Raw genomic sequence first — 22,313 nt, forward strand, 5'->3', positions numbered from 1 at the left:
ACCGCGACCGTAACATTATTTTTTTATTTGTAGCCAGATAATTTATGGCTTATAAACAAATAGCTATTCTACATTAACTATCTACCGGACTAGAAATAGGGTATTATGTCAGAAATCTTTCTCCCAAATAAAAATTCTTCATGCGGCCATCATTCATATTTAGTAAGCTTACATTATTTGGAAGTAAACCGATGTTTTTTGGTTGCTTCCCTACCATTTAAAGCCTTAAATGTCGAAAATAGGAACCAAAACTTGCAGATATTACAGCGAAGAAACAACACAGAATCTAGCTCGGAAACCTCGCCTTTGAAAACCACAGGGATCCCACGCAACCGACAATATAAGTTTGATAGTTTAATCGATTTATTTATTTACAATAATATTTAAACAGGATGCTTCTTCACTATTGTGATTTTCAAGAAGGTCCTGGAAAACCAATAATACGTAACAAAATTGAGTTATGAAAAAAATTGATGAGACGAATAATCATAATAAGACGAATATTTATGCAGAATATATAAAGACCCTTCAACAATAATGCTGTCTTATCAATGGGGGTCCTGCTAAAAATAAAAAAACTAAAAAAAAAAAACTAAAAATATAAAGATAGTCTCTAAAATAATAAAAATATAAATTAGATCATATATAATAAATTCATTTATAGTGTTCATCTAAAAGTTTTTTAAAATCCTTAAAATTTTTTATCCTTCTTATATCTATAGAAAGTTTATTGTATATTTTGGCAGCCATAAAGTAGAATCCTTTTCGAGCATATTTTGTCTCAAGACTTGGAAGTTTAATGCTAAGACAGTTGTTTCTTGTGTTCTGTGTATGTTGTTGGATCGTGAAGTAATTCTTGATTGTTCCACTCTTTCATGGCTTGATAAGATGTCTTTGTTTTCCCCAATTTGAGTCATTTCAGTGCGTGATGAATAGCTACTCTGTAGAAATGCCACTGCTAAATCCCATTTATTTTTATTTATTTATTTTTCATTTCAGTTAACACTTGGCAAACAAAACTGCTACTGTAGTTTCGCCGCGTTTATGACATTGAAAAAAAAGCCATTTGGCCTGGGGCAAGCATCCTAGTTTTTTTCAATCAATCAATCAGTTTATTCAATCTACCATTCTGGAAATATAGTGACAAGTATTTGAAATTGTATGAACAATAGTTATACAAATATGCAATAAAAGAAATAGTGATTGCAGATTTTATAATTGAATGTATATTTCACCTCCAGAAGGAAGACACCTAAAAAAGAAACCGCAGGCTTATAATCCTTGAGAGTGTCTCATATAAGCTTGGGTAATTCGCGATCGGCTTTTATCCTGTAGTTCCAACACTCACAGGATAAAAAAAACTATTTTCAAAGCTTGAAAAATATGTTAAAATTAATTTAGTAAAACTGTAAAGTTCGAAGTAAGTTCAAATATCCGCAAAATATGAATTCTCAAAAATGGCACCGCCAATTTTTTAATGAAAACATTCCTTGGAGGCTGATTTCTCACACTTTGCAAAAATCATATGTTGGCAGCGAGTTGAATTTATTTCCTTCAAACTTCGTAGTATTACTGATTACTGGTTTTAACGTGATTTTTCCAGCTATGATAATCAATAATTTTCTGTATATATGAAAATTATAATTACTCGATTAAGCTAAGCTCATTGCCATGGAAATTAGATGATTTCTAAACAATTTGGAATAAAAACCTATACGTATACAAATAAATAATAATAAAAAACTCATTTCTCATGAAAACAAGTAGTTTATTTAACACAGCGCTGAAAAAAAAAAATTGAACATTCGAAATATCATAAATTTTTCGTTTTCAAGGAAAATTAGTTTTGATGCGAGCCTGCTGATTTCCAGCGGTCATATTTCTTGGAGAATGCGCTGTAAAGCTATCCAATATGGCGGCTGACATGGTAAGTTGAAAAGAGAGTTTCTCTCGTAAATAATCCTTTCATAAGTTTTATTCCTTGTTGATTCACTTAAATAGAAATTCCTATAATAATCTTAGAGGGCTTGATTACATATTGAATTGATAAAAGAGGTGATTTATTAGATTTTTAAACTTTTATTCGAGAAATTTCTGACACCAGTTACAAAAAAATGTAAAAGATGTCAACATTTTGCAAAGAGAATGATATTTTAAGTTTTAAAATGATGTGAGTTTATTGATGAACTCAATGCATTTCAGGGAGATTAAATTATATCTCTAGACTCGAGAAGACTACTTTCCAAATGGCTGAAAGAAAAGCCATCAGAATAAACTACAAAATATAGGCTTAAGCTTACCTTTGAGCCTAAGCTTAATATATAGAGGTTATTAGTCGGCTAAGCATCTGATATGGCTGTGTATTTTTACGAGTCAAAGAGTATTTTGGCAAGCCTTTAGGTGAGCCAAAATACAAGTGACAAGTAAAAATGCAAAGCTGTATCGGATGCTTATTAGCCGACTGATAAGTTGTTTATCATTTAAATCTGCAAAGAAGTGCTCAAACTCTATCTATAGTAATACTAAACCTTATTGTACCCAGTGCAAGCAGATGAGAAGTGCTGATACAGTCTCATTTCAGGCACGTTTTTTGCAGAATTAAATGATAAACAATTTTGTCTAGTGTTGTATAACTTCTCGGCTGATCTTAAAGACAGCAAATGCCAATATTGTAGAATATTTTTTGTAGTTTTCTTTCACAAATATTTTTTTCCTCTAAGAATTATTTTTTCTTATTTCTTCATCTTTACTTTAAAAAAATAGCATGTTACCAATTCATTTACTTACTACATATATATATATATATAATCTCAGCATGAACTTATTAATGTTGAGGTAATGTTTGTTTGTATAGTACCAGCCTGTCAGAGATACAAGGATTGTTAGCAGAGCTGATTCAGATGATGATGATGATGATAATGATGAGGATGAGCTTGAGCTACTTAGAGCAGCAGCTCTTAAAACCATGTCCAGAAAAGTAAGCTAGCAGGGTTCATGCTATTCCTTACTGCGGTTTTTGATATTCTACAAACTCTGTAGTTGCTAGCTACCTCAAATTGCTGAAATTAGGTTTTTTGCTGCCACCAATCGAAAAGAATCAGTCGTTACCTTTTATATTTTGACTGGCAGTAGTAAAAACCAATTTCACAAGAAGCTGTTGAAATGTCGGAGTTGGCAGAATATTGAAAACGGCAGTAAATTCACTCCTTAAATTTAGTTTTAGTTATCAAGAGGCTTAAACACTGTCAAATGTTACCATATTTTATGCTTGAACACCTTGAAAACCCTTGAATTTATACTATAATGGCAAAGGGGTGATTGTATTAAAGATATAAGGAACTGGCTGATTAAAGGCAGACTCTTACTAAATGATGATAAAACTGAATTTCTAGTAATTGGAACTCGTCAACAATTAAATAAATTAAATCTGTCAGTACTTCATGTAGGTGATCATACGATTGATCCTTCTGTTAAAGTTAGGAACTTGGGAACTATTTTTGATGATTCAATTAGTATGGATGCTCATATAAATCAAGTTTATAAGGCTGCTTTCTATCATATTCACAATATTCACAGGATTTCAAAATACCTTTCTCAGGATTGCCTTAAAACATTAGTCCATGCTTTCGTTGCGTCCAGACTAGAATATTGTAATAGCTTGCTGTATGGCCTTCCTAAATATCAGATCACTAAGCTACAACGCGTACAAAACACTGCTGCCAGATTAATTACGAACACTAGAAAGTATGATCATATTACACCCGCTCTATATAATCTTCACTGGCTACCTGTTTTTTTAACGCATCTATTTTAAAATTTTAATTATTACTTTTAAGGCTATATATAATATCTCGCCTAGCTATATTAGTAACTTAGTGTCTTTTAAGTCCTGTTCCGTTTATTCTCTCAGATCGAATAATTCATTATTTTTAGACCGTCCCAAGGGGCGTATGCTTTCTACATTAGGGGCTCGTTCTTTTTATGCTGCTGCCCCCACATTGTGGAACAGCCTTCCTATGAATATTCGGGAAATCAGATCACTTGGCGTTTTTAAAAAACAGCTTAAGATATATCTTTTTATGTAGCTTACAATAGGTAATTTTTATCAATTCTAACATTGTTTTCTATTATAGTTTATTTTCCTTATACATATTATATTTATATATACATATATATCTTTTCCTTGTTAGTTTTTTATGGTAATATCTTATATTTATCATAAGTATTGTATATATATGTATATTCATATTTTATTAATTCATTCATGTAAAGTGCTTTTGATCATTTTAATGTTAAAAGGCGCTATAGTAAGTTAATAAATCATTATTATTAATTATTAATGGGCTCCAATGTTTCTTGTCACTCAAATGTTTTTGATAATCAATTGTGAGCTGGAATACGTGGTTTTATAAAGTATTTTGCGGTTATATAGGCATTTATAGAGGGTGAATATTGAAATGTAGTTAAAACGTCAGAGAACTTGCCTGAGTTAAGTTAGATGGTGTGTTTTTAGGATAAATCATTCTTGGTTATGCTGATTACATTTTTACTCACACATTTATTATTTCTTTTAGAAAAACTTTGCCAAGGATTCTACTTTAGGAGTACCGAGAGAAATTGATTTGAAAGATGATTCATTTGTAGAACAAGATGATGATGTATCATCCTCCAGCACAGAATACGAAGACATCTCTCTTAACAGCCCTGAACCTGAAAAAGATAAAAGGTTTGCTGAATCAAGTGAGGAGTCATCGGAAGAAAAAGATTTTGAAGATGATAGTTTTTCAAGTGAATGGGTAAATGAGACAGATAATGAAACAAAACAAATAGTTGGGAAAGAAAGACCTGGGGAAAAAATTGAAAGTTTGAGGATCACTGTTGATAATGAAGTAAAATCTACTGATAATGATGATGAAGATGAAAGTAATGATGAAGATGATGATAATGTTGAAGGTAATGATGATGATGATGATGTTAATAATGATGATGAAGAGGCTGTTGCAAGCTATAGTGATGAAGAAAATAGTAACTCAGAAAGAGATGAAGTGAATATGATCAATGAGGATGCTGTTGATTCAGAAACAGAGGAGATATCTCAAGAGGACAATCAAAATATATTAGAAGATGAAAATATTTCAGAAGAAGACAAAGAAGAAACCTCAATTGTCATATCTGAGGAAGAGGAGGAGCAAGAAGAGATGGATGATCAAGATGATGGTGAGGATGATGCTGATGATGACGAGGTCCAGGTTGAATCTGATATCAATGAGGAGGAGGAAATAACAGAACAAGAATTTACAAATCAGGAAAAGAATAATTACATCAAAAAAGTCATAGAAAATAATGGTGAAAAATTAAATGGTAAGGACAGTCTATCTCATGGAGAAGGAGAAAATGTTGATATTGGACAACAAGATAGTGCTTCTTTTCATGACTCCTCATCAAAATCAGCTAAGAAAATTTCAAAAAATCAAAAGGTTGAACATGATAATATTGGGGCTTCAAACAAAAGCTTGCTTGGTAAGCCAAAGGAAATTCCAAACAAAATTCTAGATAAAGAAAAGAGTGATAAAGAGTCCGCAACAAAATCTAGGAAAGATAAGGATAAAGAAACTGAAAACAAAACTAAAAAGTCAGATGAAAAAAACAAGCAAATTTCACAACCAATGGAAGAGGATTTACACACGGATCAGCTTAGTATCGGCAGCTCTGAATCTGGTGATGAGTTTCAGGAGGAAGTTGAAAGTAAGGTTGTAAAGTCTAAGGTGGAGTATCGAAGAATACCATCAAAAGAAAATAATCGTAGTGAAAAGAGACATTCTAAAACAGACAGCAGATCAAAGACACACTCAAGATCAAGATCACGGTCACCATCCAGGATACACGGCTATAGGGTTAATGATAGAAAATGGCAAAGAAGTATTTCTCCTGAAAGAAATGGGAGATTTATACAAAGAAGTCGAAGCAGACAAAGAAATGATAGAAGCCCTATAAAAAGTTATAGAAACATTAGACAAAGTAGAAGCAGAAGTCCTTTGAGGCATAGAAGTCCATTCAGGAGAAGAAACAGAAGCCCATCACTCTCAAGAAGAAGCAAAAGATTTTCTAGAAGAAGTTTAAGCCCCATAAGGAGCGGAAGCCACTCAAGAAGAAGTAGGAGTCCAACATTTAATCGTGGAAGAAGAAGTAGAAGTCCAGTGAGAAGAAGCAAGAGCCCATTACGAAGGAATACGAGAAGCAGAAGTCCGAGGAAGAGAAGCAATAGTCCCATCCAAACAACCAGGAGTTCTCCAAGGAGAAACATTAGTCCTTCTAAGAGAACGAGTAGACATCAAACGAGTGAGAGGGGAGCCAGACATCATGAAAAGGATAGTAAAGAGAGAAAAAAAGAAAGTATCAAATCTCGGCTTGGAAAAATGGACTTTAATAAATCATTTGATAAATCACCACTTCATGCTAGATCTTCACCTAGGGAAAAGTCACCCGTTAGGGACAAGTCACCTCCAAAAACAACTACGGAACCAGATATCCATCAAAACTCAGTAAAAGAGAAAATAAAAGAGAATAAAAAAGAAGACATTCAAAGTAAAAACGTTTTTGTTTCTAAAAAGAAAAAAGAAAGGACTGTGATTGATGAATCTGATGCAAGAAATCTTCTGAAGACAAAAACCACTCTTCCAAGTAAGAAAAAGGTTGTTGTTGTAAAGTCCAAGGAGAAGAAAAGTGCTGCTGAGCCTGAATTAGATCATGAAAAACAAGACAAGATAGCAAGCAAAAGTACAGGTATGGGGTACAAGGGAGAATCCAGGAATTTGTGAGAGGGTCCAAACATACACATATCAAAATTCGTTGGAACTTTTCGCAACCACTTACTTCTCTCCTTCCCCAGGGTTACAAATTACAAATACATTTCTATAGATTCTTGCCATCTTACCCGTGGCAAAACTAAATTCTAGGATAAAACAATCAATTGAACCTCAAGTAAGGGACCCCCTCCCCTCAACCCTCCCCCGACCCTCCCCGTGGTCCACCCACTGAGATAGAAAGATTATACATTTACTATTAGCTTTACTTGTGACAAATAGGTAAGGACTTCTTGTTTAGCTTCCAAACGTCCTTACTTCCCACATGGAGGAAGGTTACAATTTCCAAAAAGACCTTTTTACTGATTGAATTCTGTTGTTTTGATAAAGACATTATGAGATACCATGGAGCAACTATTGGAAATTTTATAGACTGCACCTCTGTTAGAATGTCTTGATATGCAACTTTATGCTTTTCAATAAGAGTACCAAAGTGATGACGTCACAAAATTGACAAGACAATTTTGGTGACATTATCAGAAACTGCTTGTAAAAGTATGTTATAGTGTGAAATTTCAGACCGAAGAAAGAAAAATGGCTGAGATGTAGGTAAATTAATGCGAAAATATCCCCATAGATTTTCTCTTATTTGAGGCTGGATCTAACATGATTTGATCCAGTCCAAAATGAGAGAAAATGTATAGGCCTTTTTGGAGCTTAATTACCCAGTATCTCCATTATTTTATAAAGCTTGGAACAGCCTTAAAGTTGGCAGAAATATAGGCAATGATTTGTTCTCTTTAAATATGAACATTTCGAAACTGAATTGAAATATTTGAAATTTGATGACGTCACACTTCGGTACTCTAGTCCCCTTAATTCCACAAGAAGCCCAACTTTCCTAATTTGCATTTCAAAATTTTTCCTGTTCACCTCATATCATATTAATTAATGTGTTTGGCAATGTTCCTCTCAGGTGATTTAAGGAAAATCATCAAGAAAATAGATGTTGAGGAGCCCACAAGTACCAAGGATTCAAAAGAAAAGGAACTTGATGAACGTATTGCTAGAATAAGGCAGAAAAACCTTGATATTTTAAGAAGAAACATGGAAATTCAAAAGGAAAAGGAACTTTTTGGTTGATATTTTTACTTGACACATGACTGGGGAAATGTTGAAGATGTTGCAGCCACATCTACGAAGTAGCAATGAATAGTCCTATTTCTTGTCGGTAAATACTGCTGTGATTCTTGAATGCATACAGGTTTAGCCTTGTTTAAGGCTCAGCAGCTGATTTGCCAAGTCAACTCTAATATAAACATTAATGGTACCAATGTTTTCAAATCTTTTAACAGTAGAGTGCATAGCATATATCTGTGAATAACTTTGTAAACAACTGCACAAATTTGGTCTGCAGACCTACAAAACTTTGCACTAATTTGTACAATTTTGTACAACATTAATGGTACCAATGTTTTCAAATCTTTTAACAGTAGAGTGCATAGCATATATCTGTGAATAACTTTGTAAACAACTGCACAAATTTGCTCTGCAGACCTACAAAACTTTGCACTAATTTGTACAATTTTGTTAGTTAACATTCTTTTACAGATATATTATGTTATGCACTTTATCAGCCCTTTCTTGGTGTTGCAGGGCACCTGAGCCATGAAGACAATAAAACAATAGCTGAGAACAATGAGTTTGGAGCTAAACAATACCCTTCAATACAATGGCCCCTAACCCAGAATACAATACATCTTGCAACACCAAGAAAGACCCACTTTGAATAACTGCCTATACAAAGGTAAACCTTTATATATGAGTAGACCTGTGATCAACGAAGGCAGCAGCATGCATTGAATAAGAAAGAGAACTACAATTTAGACAAGTCCTTCTGGTTCCCCTTTCTCTCCAGCAATTTTGATATCTTGTAATAATCTTTCTTTATTTGTAAGAAGAATATTGTTATATAGTATCCACCCCATGGCCAACATTTTATTCATCAGATCACTTTTCTTTCTTTCTTTGGTCTATTTATCATGCTAGTATAGCAAATTCCTTCAGGCTAAAAAATGCATGGGATGGAAAAAAAGAGGAAGGTTGAAAGTAAAAAGGGATAGATACTGGGAAGTTATTCCCATTCTTATCCACTTTTTATCTCTTCCCATTCATTCATTCTGTTAACCAGTCCATATTTTTTAATATCAAAAGATGCTGGATAGAATGGGAAGTGTTACCAAAACATGTTTGGGAAAAAACTATCGACCTTTATCTCGGCATCCTTTTTGTCCATAGAAATTCTAGCCACTCTTCACTGGTTGAAAGATCATAACAGCAATTATCATCTTTCAATATTTTATTCAAGGTGTTATCCTATAGTTTTGATGAAAGAAATGCTTTCAATATATCCATAGTTTGAAACCTTAGTCGAAACATTTTATAAAATGAAAAGCATGCCATATGTATTTGTTATATTTGAAACATTACAGTTTTAGTATATGTTGAATTATAAAAGAGGTCATCAGACATGATGTACCGTTTAGATGCATTCAATGAAGACTGTCATTGTTGTCATCCTTTCCTAGGCTGCAGAGAAAACTCTTATTACATTGTCGTAGAGTACAAACACTATAAGTGTGCAACATTAAATACCACTAAATACTGCTAAATTATGCTAATTCTATTGTTTTCTATTGTTTAATTAGCACTATTTACTACTAAATAGTGCAAAGCGTTGCTCACTTTTAGTGTTTGTACTTTACTTCTTTGTATTAATAATGTCAGATGTTACTTACTATCAGTGGGTATTTTCACAAAGGGTAATAAAGCTTTCCCTACCCTACCCACCCATGAAACACCTCCCCTAGCCACCAAGGCAATAGACCTCTTGCATGTTACGTCAAAGCAGTTCAATGTGGTGGACAAATCAAACGAATTTCAATTTCATGAGAATAGTCCTTTTCACAGTTCCCTGCACCATCATAAAAGTTAGCCCTGCCTTTGCATCAAAGAGGACGAATGGTGAGCTTTGGACAATAATGCATGTCTTTATCAAATCAAGCTTGCTGTTCTTCTCACTTCAATGCAAAGGCATGGCTACCTTTCAAGATGGTGCAGGGAACTGTGAAAGGGACTATTGGAAAACTATTTTTGTTTCCTCCAAATTGAGCTGCATTGCAAAACAGTAGTGACCTTGCCATGATAGAGAGCTTTTAACACCTTGGACAATTATTCACATCTCTATCATTGCAAGGTCACTGCTGTCTTGGCTTTGATCCACAGTCTTGATTACCTTTCAAGATGGTGCAGGGAACTGTGAAGGAGACTATTCATTTTTCTGTCAAATCAGATTGAGGCACAACAGTAGCAATCTTGAATTTATTTTAGGTCCACTTATAAAGTATTTAGTTGAGTTATGTAATGTATAAAAAAGATATAAAAATCTTGAATGCACGTATGCATCGCCTAAATTATACTATAGAAACTTAGAAAACTTTCTACATTGACTAAAATCTAAAGTTTTCCCAGAAAATAGCATTAAATGACTGAGCTACGAAACTTCAGGCGGAATTCGTAGTTTGTCATTACGGGCCAAAAGACACGTTAGCTCACGTTCGATATGTTAAAGTCTAGACTTGATTGCGAGGCTTTAGTCGAATGTTACTTCATGTATGTTACAAACACGTGTCACCAAATACATATGTTAGGATTAAAATGATTTATCATATCTGACGTGCCTACGTTTCGGCAATAATAAGGACATTTTGAAAGCAAAGCTATTCAATCCACTACTCGACGTTATAATCGATTCTACAGCACTATACTGATACTTTTGAGGTTTAATACGTAAAATATTTTATTCCAGAGAGCCTCGGTATCGTGCTAGAAGTCCATAACGACCCTGACACATTTTTTCGTTATACGAACCTGGCTGACAAGAGCACCCTTCATCGATCCTACAACCAAAAGTTGTCGTAAAAAAAAGGAACCTAAAAATACGTTGAATGAATTCTTATAGCTTTGTGCAATGGCGCACGGCATAGTTGACGTACAAACAAACTTCTAAGATGTCAACTGCATTATTCATCATTATTCAACTAATATTTCTTTGTAACTTTTGGTAAATTTTCTTTTCGAAGATCTGAATGCATACGAGCAGTCTCCTTTAACAATCTCGTACGACTCTCGTCGATCCAAGTGTATTCGCTACCAGCAGCTTTCGCTGCAGCTGCGTTTTGTTGTTCAGCTGGTATTGAAAAGGAGGGAGGTCCATATTGACCGCTGGGGCCATCCGTCCCTTCAACTTGAATATAGTTCAAATGATGACTATTCTGGTTTCTCTGAAACTTTCTTTTTGGTGCGTTCAAGTTTACATATGCTTGAGTTCCTGGCGGTCCAATGTTCTGGTACGCCTGGCCATCCACAGATTGACCAGGAAGATTGGTATACGAATGACCAGGAATATTGTCAAAACTATGACTACGGTTAGACTCGACCCGGAGATTCTGGTACGCCGGGTTACCGGGCATTAGTGATTCTACGCTATGGTAGATGGAGTCATCGTTGCCATCGTAGATATCATACATATTGAACTTCTTAGAGCCAGGTTTATTGTTGGCGGTTTTACTTCTCGATCTAATGGCGCTGTTCATCATACCTGTACCACGACGCCCAGGTACATTCACATAATCAGCTGTCTTGGGGGGAGAGTTGACATATGGTCTCTCGGGGGTCTCCTGAGGTAGGACCAGCTCTGGAGGCGGATTTCTGATTCCCCGTCGAGCTTTGTTAGGATTAACAATTAACTCTTGCTTTGATTCCAGGCTTTTAGGTCTGACAGGGGTCTTAGGTGGCTTTATTTCTTCTGTTTTAAAGACATCATCGCTTCCAGTTGTTTTGATGTCATTTTCGTTGGTCACAGCCACATCCACATTGTCGTATCCTTCGCTGTTACGGCCACTCTTAACGCTATCCTTCTTTTCAGTTTCTATTTTTGATTCATCTTTAACTGACTCTGTTGCCGTCGTAGGTTTTCCATTCTTGTCGTCAGGTTTTGGTACGTCGTTTAGTTTGAATTCCATCTTCTCATAACTTGGTTCCATAGTGTCTTCGTTCTCAGACGTCCTCTCGCTTTTCTTCACGGCAGTTTTCTGTTGTTCTTCCTCCATCTTCTTCTTTTCCTCTAATTTTTTTTCTGTTTCTTTTATTATTTTTTCGACATCTACGCCATCTACGATAACGTAGCCGTCATGCTCATTCTCCTCTCCAGTGCTTGATTTCTCTTCTCTACTCGCTTTACTCCTAGGATTTTCCTCTTCTGTTGTTTCAGATTTCTTCCTCTCTTTTCTTTTCCTTTCCTCTGCGGCATCCACAACATCGTCTTCTTCCCCGCCTGTCATTATTTCATATCCATCAGGAGTGACCAAATGCGTAGATCCTGCACTTCCATGCTGGTTATTTACTTCCGGTACGGTACTCCCGGCACGATTATTAGCACTTCCGGGTACATTAGGAAGTCGTCTATTTGTAAGTTTTCGTAGTCGTCGATTTTCTCCTGGCTCGCTTTGACTTCGCGGACGCTGTTTAGTTCTTCTACGTTGACTGATACGTTGCCAAGTACGCTTGAAGAAGTTAGGTTGACTGACAGATGCATCTTGTTGACTGACAGATCTCTGTGGTGAGGAGCGATCTTTAACGAAACATTTATGACATTAAATTTCGCAAATAAAAGACTAATAGCCACCGAAAAATATTGATAATGGGTAGCATAGCTCTTAAAACCCTTTATAAAAGGTTCGTGATTTTCCTATTTGCTTGAGAGAAAATTCAAAACTTTTATGAGCGAACTATGTTTGGGTTTCCTGTGTGGAAAGCACCACAGGTGCGAAAGTCCACACGAAAGCGAAAATACGGCCATGATATTTTCACTTACCTAATGCAGGCGGTTCCACATAATTATTTTCAGTGCCTACTTGGCCTCCTCGACAAACGTTGTCAAACAGTTGATGGAGCTCTCTTCCGTACTTGGTAGCGAAGTAATAAATACATGTTCCTCCGCCTTCCTTCACTTCGAAAGCAAACGCCCCGTAGACGGCGCCGTAGTGAGGTAAATCAACGAGCTTCCATTTTCCAATCAATCGGTAGTTGTCCTTCCGCGTTAGACTAAAGAAATCTTTGTAGAATCGAAGAGTAGCTTCGCCTGATTTGATCTTCTGTTTGTTGGGAATGATTCCATCAAACGATTGTTCTAGATAAGATAGATACAGATGGTTAATCTATGAGTCTATCTTGATGTACATGTGTTCTGATTTGTTGGAAGATGTAATAACGTTACCACTGTTTTCATTGCTATGACAGTCGCGACAGGGCAATACACTGCGCTTAATCAGAGTATCTAAAGGTACCAAACAAATTATTTGATTTAAACAAATGAAATCAGTGGTATATGAATAAATAGTCGATTCATTACAGATTTTGCTCTTTATCCATTTTTTACCGTCTCTAAGAATTTTAAAATTCAGCTTACGATTGAAAGATATATTTAAATAACTCTTATCTATAAAAAATATTTCTTCATATAATTGTAACTTAGCTAAAAGGAACTCGAAAAAAAATCAGAGTCTCTGATTTTTCTAAACTAGCTCCTTTCAGCTAGTGACAAAAGGATAAGTTATTCCTATACTCAACTTCATTTCCAAGCTAATCGATAAATTTCATCGACTCTTATCTATTTCCAATGAAATTAATATATATCAGTAATAGTTACCTTGTCCAAAGTGTCTTTGAATACAATTCACCCACTCAGATCTTTCATCAATTGTCTCAAAGCTCAATCGTACAACTTCATTAGCAGTGATAGCAATGATTACATTATAGTGCTTGTCAAGCTTGTTCAGTAGTTGTAGGCCTGAAAATGACTCTAGGGAGATGAAGGCTTTTTCTTTCTGCCGTGATCTAGCACCGACTTGGTCTTGATATAACACTAGGTTAATTACATCTGGAAATATAATCATAAGAGAGAATAATAAGCAAGAATGATTGTACGGATATCTAGAAAAGTAACATCCTCAACATCCTGTCGAGAAATAAATGAATGAATGGATGAATGAATAAAAGAATGAATGAATAAATGTAGGAATGAAGCAAGAAAGAAATGAGTAAATGAATGGATACATGAATGAAAGATAAATGAATCAAGAAATGAAAGAATGAATGTATGGATGAATAGATGGCTCCATTAAATTATAGCCAAAATCCATATAATTTCAAAATGAAAGTGCAGCTTTTCAACTCTATTTCATTTTTGTTTTCAAACATATTTCTATTCTCCAATTTATCTTTCATTTCTTAGTTATTCATAATCAAATGTCCTTTTCAATCATAATATGGCTATTTTAACAAATTAACTTCTTCTGTGAGACCTCGCTTATAATAACTACTTTTCACCTACAAATTTGTTTTATTTTTGTAGAATGAAATTTTACTTTTATTTTTCTAAGTATGTTGGTTATATTTGAAAATGGTGCAGACTGAGAGTCAAACATGTCAATCTTTTCCTAGTTTCCTGCATTACATTTCTGATATTACATTTTTGTAGCCAAAATGGACCCAAACAAACCATAATATATGCCACATTATAAAAATGCATGTTATTAATAGGCCATTTTGGATATCTTAAAATTCAGAAATTCAGAATTTATTGCACTTCAACCAAAAGGTACTTCATGTGTGGTACAAACATGTGGATCCTCAAATATATGATTGGCAGGGATAAAATAATGTACGATATTTATGATGTTCCAGCAATGATAAAAGGAATTGGTAGAAAATTGGTCAGTTCACTACTCAACAACGTTATAATTGAATCTACAGTACTATATTTACTGATACTTTTGAGGTTTAATGTAATTTCAAACATTTTATTCCAGAGAGCCTGGGTATCGTGCTCGAATTTTAATATCTTGAATGTCGCCTATTAAATTAATGATCGTAGTATCACAATAGCAGCAGCCCACACATTGAAGTATACATTGTGTTTGTTATCAGCTGAGATCAACTAAAATCTAAAATACAGATATTTGATTCCTAATTCCTGTGTTGTTGCCTTTTAGAAAGCAAATATATTTTTTGTTAGGATATTATAATTATGAAGCTATATATATCTATATTTTCTTAGATATTTAAGTCTGATATTGGCATATATAGTTATGTAATGATTGATAGCTGTAAAAAGACCTCCATAAGGTCTTAAACGATTAAGCCTACATTACGTACATTACCCCTTGGCGACATGATATAACATAATAAAAAGCTCCTATTTGGGCCTCATTATAACTCTTTTTTTTGTAAAATACTAAGATAATATACAGTTCGTTGGCTGAGGCCAGAGACATTCTCATGTAAAGGCATCAAAAGCTGTTTTCTAAAACTAAATTTTCCTCTCAGGGTCTATATTTTCCAGCTTTTATACTACTATTTTAAAAAAAGAATTGTTGGTCTGAGATCTGGAATCTGAGACCGAGTAGTATGCTGCAAAATGTAATAAATTCACAATCAAAACAACGTAGTTTCCATTTAGATTGGAATATGAAGCATGGCCTTTCAGTGAGGATATGTGATTTTTCGTATTTTAGTCAGAAAACATAAAATCACAAAAACTATATTTGGTCTCAGATCACTCATCTCAGATTTCTGACCGACAACGTTTTTTGAAATAGGTGTTTATTACGTATATATCACAGTACAAAGATGCAAGTGTATGTTTAAATAAATAAAATTCCTCTTTGTCGAGATTATAGAAACCATGATTGATCATGTATAGCTAGATTATAAATACATATAGAAAAATTATTATTCATCATTACTAAAATCAACTGTCTTTGAAAGCCTGATTCATTAAATAGGATGTTTACTAATATAAGGAAAGAGTCTTGTTATGGAAGATAAACAAGCTCCCTAATGAAAAAGTCCCCTGATGATAATTGTGTTGGTGTATATTTTCATAACAGGATGAATGTAGTTTAGAGGAGATTATTCAGAATGATTTACGAGAGTATACGAGTATAATATGATATCATTGCTTTTTTCATTATGCCACAATTCGAAGCTATGATAATACTTGATAATTAAAAATATGTGATGGTTTAATAATAATAATGATAGTACATGTACTGTGACAGCTGTCCAAAAAAATAAATTTACTATTTGTCAAGCTGTTTCAGAATATATAGAACCAAGTTTTAATAATTTTTTTTTTAAATATGCAAATATAAAAGCTATAATATTGTTTGTGGAAGTTAACAGCTTTCATCACTTGTACCAATGATATACAACATGTACGAAAACAAGACCAAGGATTTGTTTTAAGAGGTCTCTCTCATATTGAAACAATAAATATTTCATCATCTCTTTAAGAATACAGTTGAGAGGACAGCTTGATATTACTAAACAAAGTAATATTTATTCATATACAGTACTTATATGACTGTGTTTATAATTTTCTTAACATTTTACCCCACAAGTCTAAATTACAGATTCCAAGAAGACAAGAAGTATATTCAATACAGATAAAAAAAAGAGGTTTAAAGATTGTCACGAAATAATTACTAGAAATATTTCCCCATTTTTACTCAAGATTTCTATTTATATTGAGAAAGGAAAAATTCCAATGAAGGTCTAAACATATTCTTGTTAGCAAGTTGAAATGTTGAGAAAGTAGTGGTCAATTTAGGAAGATATAGTAAGCGCGATCCGAACACTATGAAGACCTAGAATATCTTGGAACACTAGGTTCTATAATTCATTTGTTAAAGCTTTTTGGTGTATATAAAGAATTCGAGATGGTGGTCCCCCAAAAAAGGCAATTCTACAAATGGCTTAACTGTTCTTAATAATTTATCATATTAAGATTGCAGGAAAAACTATGATTTAGGCTTCAGCTGATTTATAAATGATCTCCCACGAAGCCAAGAGATTTATATTAAATCGTCTGGGAAGGAAAAATTGTCTTCGAATTCTTCGTTTCATTTATAACAGTTTATTACCTTACTTTTAAACCCCTCTGGAAATTGCATAAGACGGGAATATTTTAAAACAAACGTAAGAGGCTTGCAGAAGTGTAAAATTACAGTGTAATAAAGAAACTAGTGCTTGACTGTCCGCGAGGAAAGCCAATGATGTGCAATCACACACAACGCCTCCACCAGAAATTATAGGATGATCACTCTCAATTTTACTTTTCCATCTGCATACGAGTAATTTAATAATAGCTTACAAATAGTACGACTTTTATATTTATTAGGTGTTGAATATCTCGGTAATCGAGCACAGTTATTCTCGTAAAGGGGAGTTTTTGGTTGCGTTAGGGATTAATGAGCAGTACACGACTCGAAATTCCGAAGCACAACTTTTAGAAAAGAGTACTAAGAATGCGTTAAAGTTGGCAACGTAAGACAAATTAAATAGAAGAATCTATCAATAATGATTTGCTTTCTCTAAAGACTTCATATTATAAAGACAAAGGTACCGTAGCCCGAATGAATATTGTCAAAATTTCAGTTTGTTTGGGTAATAATTTGTTCAACATCAGCGGGACAAGCGAACCAAGTAGCAAAACAAACTTTTCCTATGAATGTTTTCTATCTAAACCACCTAAGGTCGTGAAGAATAGAAACTTATTTCGTATGAAAATGCGATAAAACTATAAAACTAAGAGCCGAAATCACGTAAATTCATATTAGGACGCATCAAGACACGAGAAAAGATAAACATTTCAGCGTCAGCGCTGAATGAAATAAGACCGATAAGTATCATTAATTAGAAACTGTTCTCTGGTCCTAAAGTACTGAGAATCTAACCCTTGAATGCAATATTGCTTTGAAAAGACTGAAAAGTAGTGTATTGTCTACGTTTCAAACTCACCAGCAGCGGGATTGACTCTTCGAAGCACAGCCCATCTGGACTTCCACTGTAGACACGAGAACAAGTTTTTAAACCAAACAAATCAATAAAACTATCATTTAAAATACTTGATGTACCTTCTTTTTCCTTCTGTAGCGTACTGGACCCTCGATTATATCCATAGTGGCTGGCGCATCCTCAATACATTCAGCTGGCAAAGTAGGAAACCATCGAGCTACTTGGAAGCCACTGTTCTTCGATTTGGAGCTTGTGAACATGCGCGCGCACACTTCTTCTAACATTCCTTGAGTGGAGGATTTATTAGGGTTTTATGACCTACCCAAGGATCATAAACCATAAAACAACGAATATACTAAAAGCTTTAGAAGTTTAAAATTATCTCTCTCGATACGAATCGTGCGCAAAGACCCAACTTTGAGGTAATGTCAGTCGGTAAGCATATTTGTTTGATTGTAACAGCAGTTATAGGAAGTGATGGAATCCTGTAGCTCTGCAAACAATTTGAGTCCCGCCAACTTCCTTTGCCTTAGAAGTGACGTTCGGTAATTGATACTTTACTAGAGCTTAGCTTACTTCCGGTCTGTAAGAGTCCGTCGAAATTTAACGACTGTATTTGATTGATATTTAGCTACAATATGACACTGTGGTATGTCGAATAATATCAACCGAACCAAGTTAAATAATATGGAAAAAAGTGATGCTTAGTTCTTTCCTTTTTAAATAGCCCACGACTGAATGACAGCTAGAGGTGATATATAGTCTGCAACCCACAAACCAGCGAGCGATACAGTACTCGAACTACGTACTTTTGTTATGACGTATCGGTGAAGGTTGTTCAAGGAGGGGGCCACAAAATTATCTTATGGATGATGTGTAGGAGAGCCCCGTCATCAGAGTCAGTTCCACAGCCAATCACATTGGTCTCATTTTTAAGATAAAAATATTAAAGATCAGAGTATGCTGTGAACCCGATGAATTTGTTAGTTCCTATTGAGCATGTGATTTTTATCTCTGGGACCTTAAATGGGTCTTAATGACGTTGAGACAAAACAAGGTCCTATTTCCCACTGTGAACTCGCCGGGGAAGAAAGTATAAATAGATCCCCTTGCATATTCAAGTTGATACAAGCATCAAGACAGACCCTCTATCACTCCAGCCCTTGTCAAATCATTTTATTATTGAGTGGCCTTTATACAGTATATTTATAGTCTTTATAACAGAGTTATTGGAACATTGAAAGATTGTTCGCGCATTGACTGTCAAGTAAAACCCCTCGAAATTTCAGCACGATAGTATAACTCAAAGTGAACTAAGAAAAAAGATTTCTTTAGATTGGGCGTGATGATGTTCAGTCCCTTTTTCAGAACTCGTGCATGTCGTATTCTCTCGAGAATAAGAAGATTCTTTGTTTGAGCCGCATACATGCATATTCATGTATCTTCCTATGCGGCAACTGCTGTTAAACAAAGAAATACTACTCTAGGGGCACGTTGTCTGAAATGGGAAAACAATACGCTAGAGAGATCTACTGCTTCGTCCTTCATCAAATTTATTTTTAGTTCCATGATAATGGGATTAATTATAGATGCATTGTTAAAAATTGCCCTGTTGATCAATCTATTTGCAAATTAGGTTACATGTACATGTTTACGGATGTGTTTACGGATGTGTTCAGTGATACAGAATCGTGTTTGACGTCATCTATCACGCATTTTCAGTCTGAGGGGAAAATCTGCGGATAATTTGGTAAGTGCGTGGGAGGTCTGTTGTGGATCAATAATGGATCAGTAGCCGGTGTTTGTCGATTCCCAAGAATTAATCTAGATATTTGTACTTGCTCTTTTTGATTTTCTTTTCTTCTATTAGATTTTTTTTCAGAAAGCGTTTTGGGTAGTGAGCACAACGATTTTCAAGTTTTTTAAACGGTAAATGTACCCATACCTTGTGCATTTATTAAAAAAAGAAAGAAAAAAGAAGACTGGAGAAAAACAAAAGAATTTAAACGGATGACCAAGTTTAAATCTCCTATTTTGGCAAAAGACTGAACCTGCTTAATGTAAATAGCGTGGTTTGTTCAGGCTGCTGACGTTTTGGCATCACTGTCACTCTTTTCTAAAACGAGTGGTCTAGTCGTTCTTCAGTTTTACCGATTTTATCTTTTCTTGTCTCTGCAGGTTTTGGATCGTCCCACGGACCATCCAGCCTTCCAGTTGCAGACGTTATTTGTGTCGGTCCGATCGACACAAACAACGTCTGAAAAGGAGGCTACAGACCATCTTGATGCTCTTAGGATGTTCATGTGACTAAGCAGAGACTTCGAGAAGAATTCTGAAACCAGTGGAAACATGACAATACCAACACGACGGTCTGTTTCTTGCCGGCCATAATGATGCATTGAAGTTTGTCTCCATGCCAAAAAGACGCCAAGTCTGACATAAGTTACTAGATAGCATGCAATACTATTACGATTTTTTGACTGCCCTACGTCCCCTCCCCTCATCCCCAAGGGGAAAAAATGAAAATAAACTTAAAGATATTGAGGCAAGATTAATTAGTGACTAGTCTAATTACCGGCGAACACACGCAAACGTGTTGAAAATATGACAGCAATATTGCACTGATATAAGGATGATTGTACTGACTTTCATAATATTCACTTAAAAAGTGCTATTTTCAGACGACCAGGCTAGCTATGACGGAACTCATTTTAAATGACCACATAATAGCTTTAAAACAATAAACATCCCGTTTTTCTTCAAATTTTCTTTTCCATTACCAGTAAGTCTTCTTTTTAAAGACTTCGTGTTCCGGTATATTTATTTTATTTTTTCTTCCTTTTTGCTATCGTCGATTTTTGAGCTGGACTGAGCATATGTGTACACCGATGTCTGTTACACATTTTTACATCGTAGTAGAATAAAATCCTGTATGAAATAATGTATATAATATGAAGTAATGTCTATTTGCCATTAGCCGAGTCAAGCCAGAGTCGTTATACAGAGGTGTATCAGAAATGGCAGTGCAATGGCCAAGGAGGTAGAATCCAGCAGCATAAACACGACGCACACAAAGCAGCCAACAAACCTTTGTCCATTACCTCATTTCGCTCACGTCTCGCCACATCATCGTAAATGAAAACAGTATTCTGAGGGGCTGCCATGGGATATGTTTCATATGGTTGGTACATCAAAGGTTGTTGTTGATAGTACACGCCTGATGGAGCTTGGTTGCTGCTGTTTTGATAATAAAAACTGCCTTGCGGCGGTGAAGTGTAATATGGTTGCTGGTTAGAAACCATGTCTTGGCTTTTCTCGTGTGAACGTTTCTTCGGGCCTTCTTTCGTTGAAAAGTAGGAATATATTCCTAGACCTGAACGAATTAGAAATCTTGAAGTCGAATGTCTCCAACTCTGTGTACAGTATTTTGTTGATGTTTCGAGTTGCTTTTATGTATTTTCAAAGAAATTGCGCAGTTGTACAGCTGACAAGAGCACTATAGCCCACAATCTCAGAAAACCAGTTGTTTTTGAGAAAAACTAAATAGTTTGAAAATATTTCAAGATCTTTCCAATTAAATCCGACCTGAAATGGTTGAACTTTTTCGATGACTTGTATTGAAGCCAAAGATAATAAGTTCTTCGTTCTATACTTAAATACTATTCTGAATGACGATAAACATACTTTAAAAAACCGCCACGGGAATTAGCTAGAGCAGGTGGAAATATGCAAATGAACTGAAGCTGTTTACCAGTACATTTATGTATATATATAGATATAGATATACATACTGATATGTCATTATATTTCAACTCAATTTTTTTAGCACTGTGTCATCTGGCTAAGGACGAAAAAATCAGCTGTCTGTCCGACAATTACTTTATAATTTTAAAGACGAGCAAGGAATTCATTATCTACAGTATTTCCAAATGAACATTTAAAATATGATTGACTTTTGTTTTTAGCCAATAACTTCGTTTGCTAAAAAAAGATAAACAATTTATCGCCCACTATCCGGCTACCGCAAAACGTGCTGAGTTTCGCTGGGTTGTCTTTTACTTTTTCATTTGTCCAAAATTATTTTCTGACACAGGAAGCCCAAAGAAAGATAGTGATTAACACAGGAAACCCACTTTTAAAACTGGTTGGAATAAAAGCCATTGCGATTTTACTGAAATCCATAAATATGTTATATTTCCCTAGACTTCCAATTATTTACTAAAATTAAGACGCTTTACTCAATATAAAACAAGTGAAGAATAAGGCGCACCAAGACAGTAAATAAACGTGATAAAATATCCCAGATTTCTCATATATGACTCCGTGGCGCAATGGTAGCGCGTCTGACTCCAGATCAGAAGGCTGCGTGTTCGAGTCACGTCGGGGTCATTCAATTTTTGAATTTTTTTTCCACTAACCAAATTTTCAGTGTAGCTGTTTTACACCAATCGTAATCCACAGTCCAATAAGCAGCCTTAATTTTTAACCCTGCAAATCTTATGGCTTCTAAAGTGGCTCTATAGAAAGTTGTGTAAGCGCTATGTGGTTGACCCATGACAGCAATAGATGACAGAGGTCTAGGATGTGTGC

The 22,313-nt window shown here is 34.9% G+C and overlaps 2 protein-coding genes, 1 long non-coding RNA gene and 1 other non-coding gene across 4 annotated transcripts; 3 read left to right on the top strand and 1 right to left on the bottom strand.

Moving 5' to 3' along the window:
• Positions 1-1,912: 1,912 nt before the first annotated feature.
• LOC116301218 (uncharacterized) lies at positions 1,913-8,508 on the top strand. Its single transcript, XM_031710239.2, has 4 exons — positions 1,913-1,927; positions 2,855-2,977; positions 4,575-6,783; positions 7,780-8,508. Exons 1-4 carry the CDS (start codon positions 1,913-1,915, stop codon positions 7,944-7,946), a joined length of 2,514 nt encoding a protein of 837 aa, XP_031566099.1. The 3' UTR covers positions 7,947-8,508.
• Positions 8,509-10,168: 1,660 nt separating this feature from the next.
• Positions 10,169-18,007, bottom strand: LOC116301249 (uncharacterized). The gene is made up of 5 exons (XM_031710283.2): positions 17,843-18,007; positions 17,727-17,772; positions 13,573-13,803; positions 12,739-13,053; positions 10,169-12,495 (listed from the first exon to the last, which is right to left on the bottom strand). The coding sequence occupies exons 1-5, from the start codon at positions 18,005-18,007 to the stop codon at positions 10,904-10,906; spliced, it is 2,349 nt and encodes a 782-aa protein (XP_031566143.1). The 3' UTR covers positions 10,169-10,903.
• Positions 12,773-20,487, top strand: LOC116301256 (uncharacterized). The gene is made up of 3 exons (XR_004197716.2): positions 12,773-12,912; positions 17,862-19,652; positions 19,902-20,487. It is a non-coding gene; the product is annotated as an uncharacterized LOC116301256 (long non-coding RNA).
• A 1,553-nt stretch (positions 20,488-22,040) lies between these two features.
• On the top strand, positions 22,041-22,112 carry Trnaw-cca (transfer RNA tryptophan (anticodon CCA)). Its single transcript has one exon. It is a non-coding gene; the product is annotated as a tRNA-Trp (tRNA).
• The last annotated feature ends 201 nt before the right edge of the window (positions 22,113-22,313 follow it).

Source organism: Actinia tenebrosa, unplaced genomic scaffold (assembly GCF_029948245.1).
Source record: "Actinia tenebrosa isolate PJP-AT-01 unplaced genomic scaffold, QUT_ActTen_1.0 PGA_scaffold7__59_contigs__length_16204524, whole genome shotgun sequence".
NCBI classification, from domain to species: Eukaryota; Metazoa; Cnidaria; class Anthozoa; order Actiniaria; family Actiniidae; genus Actinia; species Actinia tenebrosa.

Excerpts from the sequence above, each read along its gene's own strand:
- LOC116301218 (XM_031710239.2), top strand. Across the intron at positions 2,978-4,574 it reads TTAAAACCATGTCCAGAAAA|AAAAACTTTGCCAAGGATTC; the intron begins GTAAGCTAGCAG and ends TATTTCTTTTAG. Across the intron at positions 6,784-7,779 it reads GATAGCAAGCAAAAGTACAG|GTGATTTAAGGAAAATCATC; the intron begins GTATGGGGTACA and ends TGTTCCTCTCAG.
- LOC116301249 (XM_031710283.2), bottom strand. The coding sequence starts at position 18,007 with ATGTTAGAAGAAGTGTGCGCGCGCATGTTCACAAGCTCCAAATCGAAG. Across the intron at positions 17,773-17,842 it reads GCTACAGAAGGAAAAAGAAG|TGGAAGTCCAGATGGGCTGT; the intron begins GTACATCAAGTA and ends TCGTGTCTACAG. Across the intron at positions 12,496-12,738 it reads TGTGGAACCGCCTGCATTAG|ATCGCTCCTCACCACAGAGA; the intron begins GTAAGTGAAAAT and ends GTTTCGTTAAAG.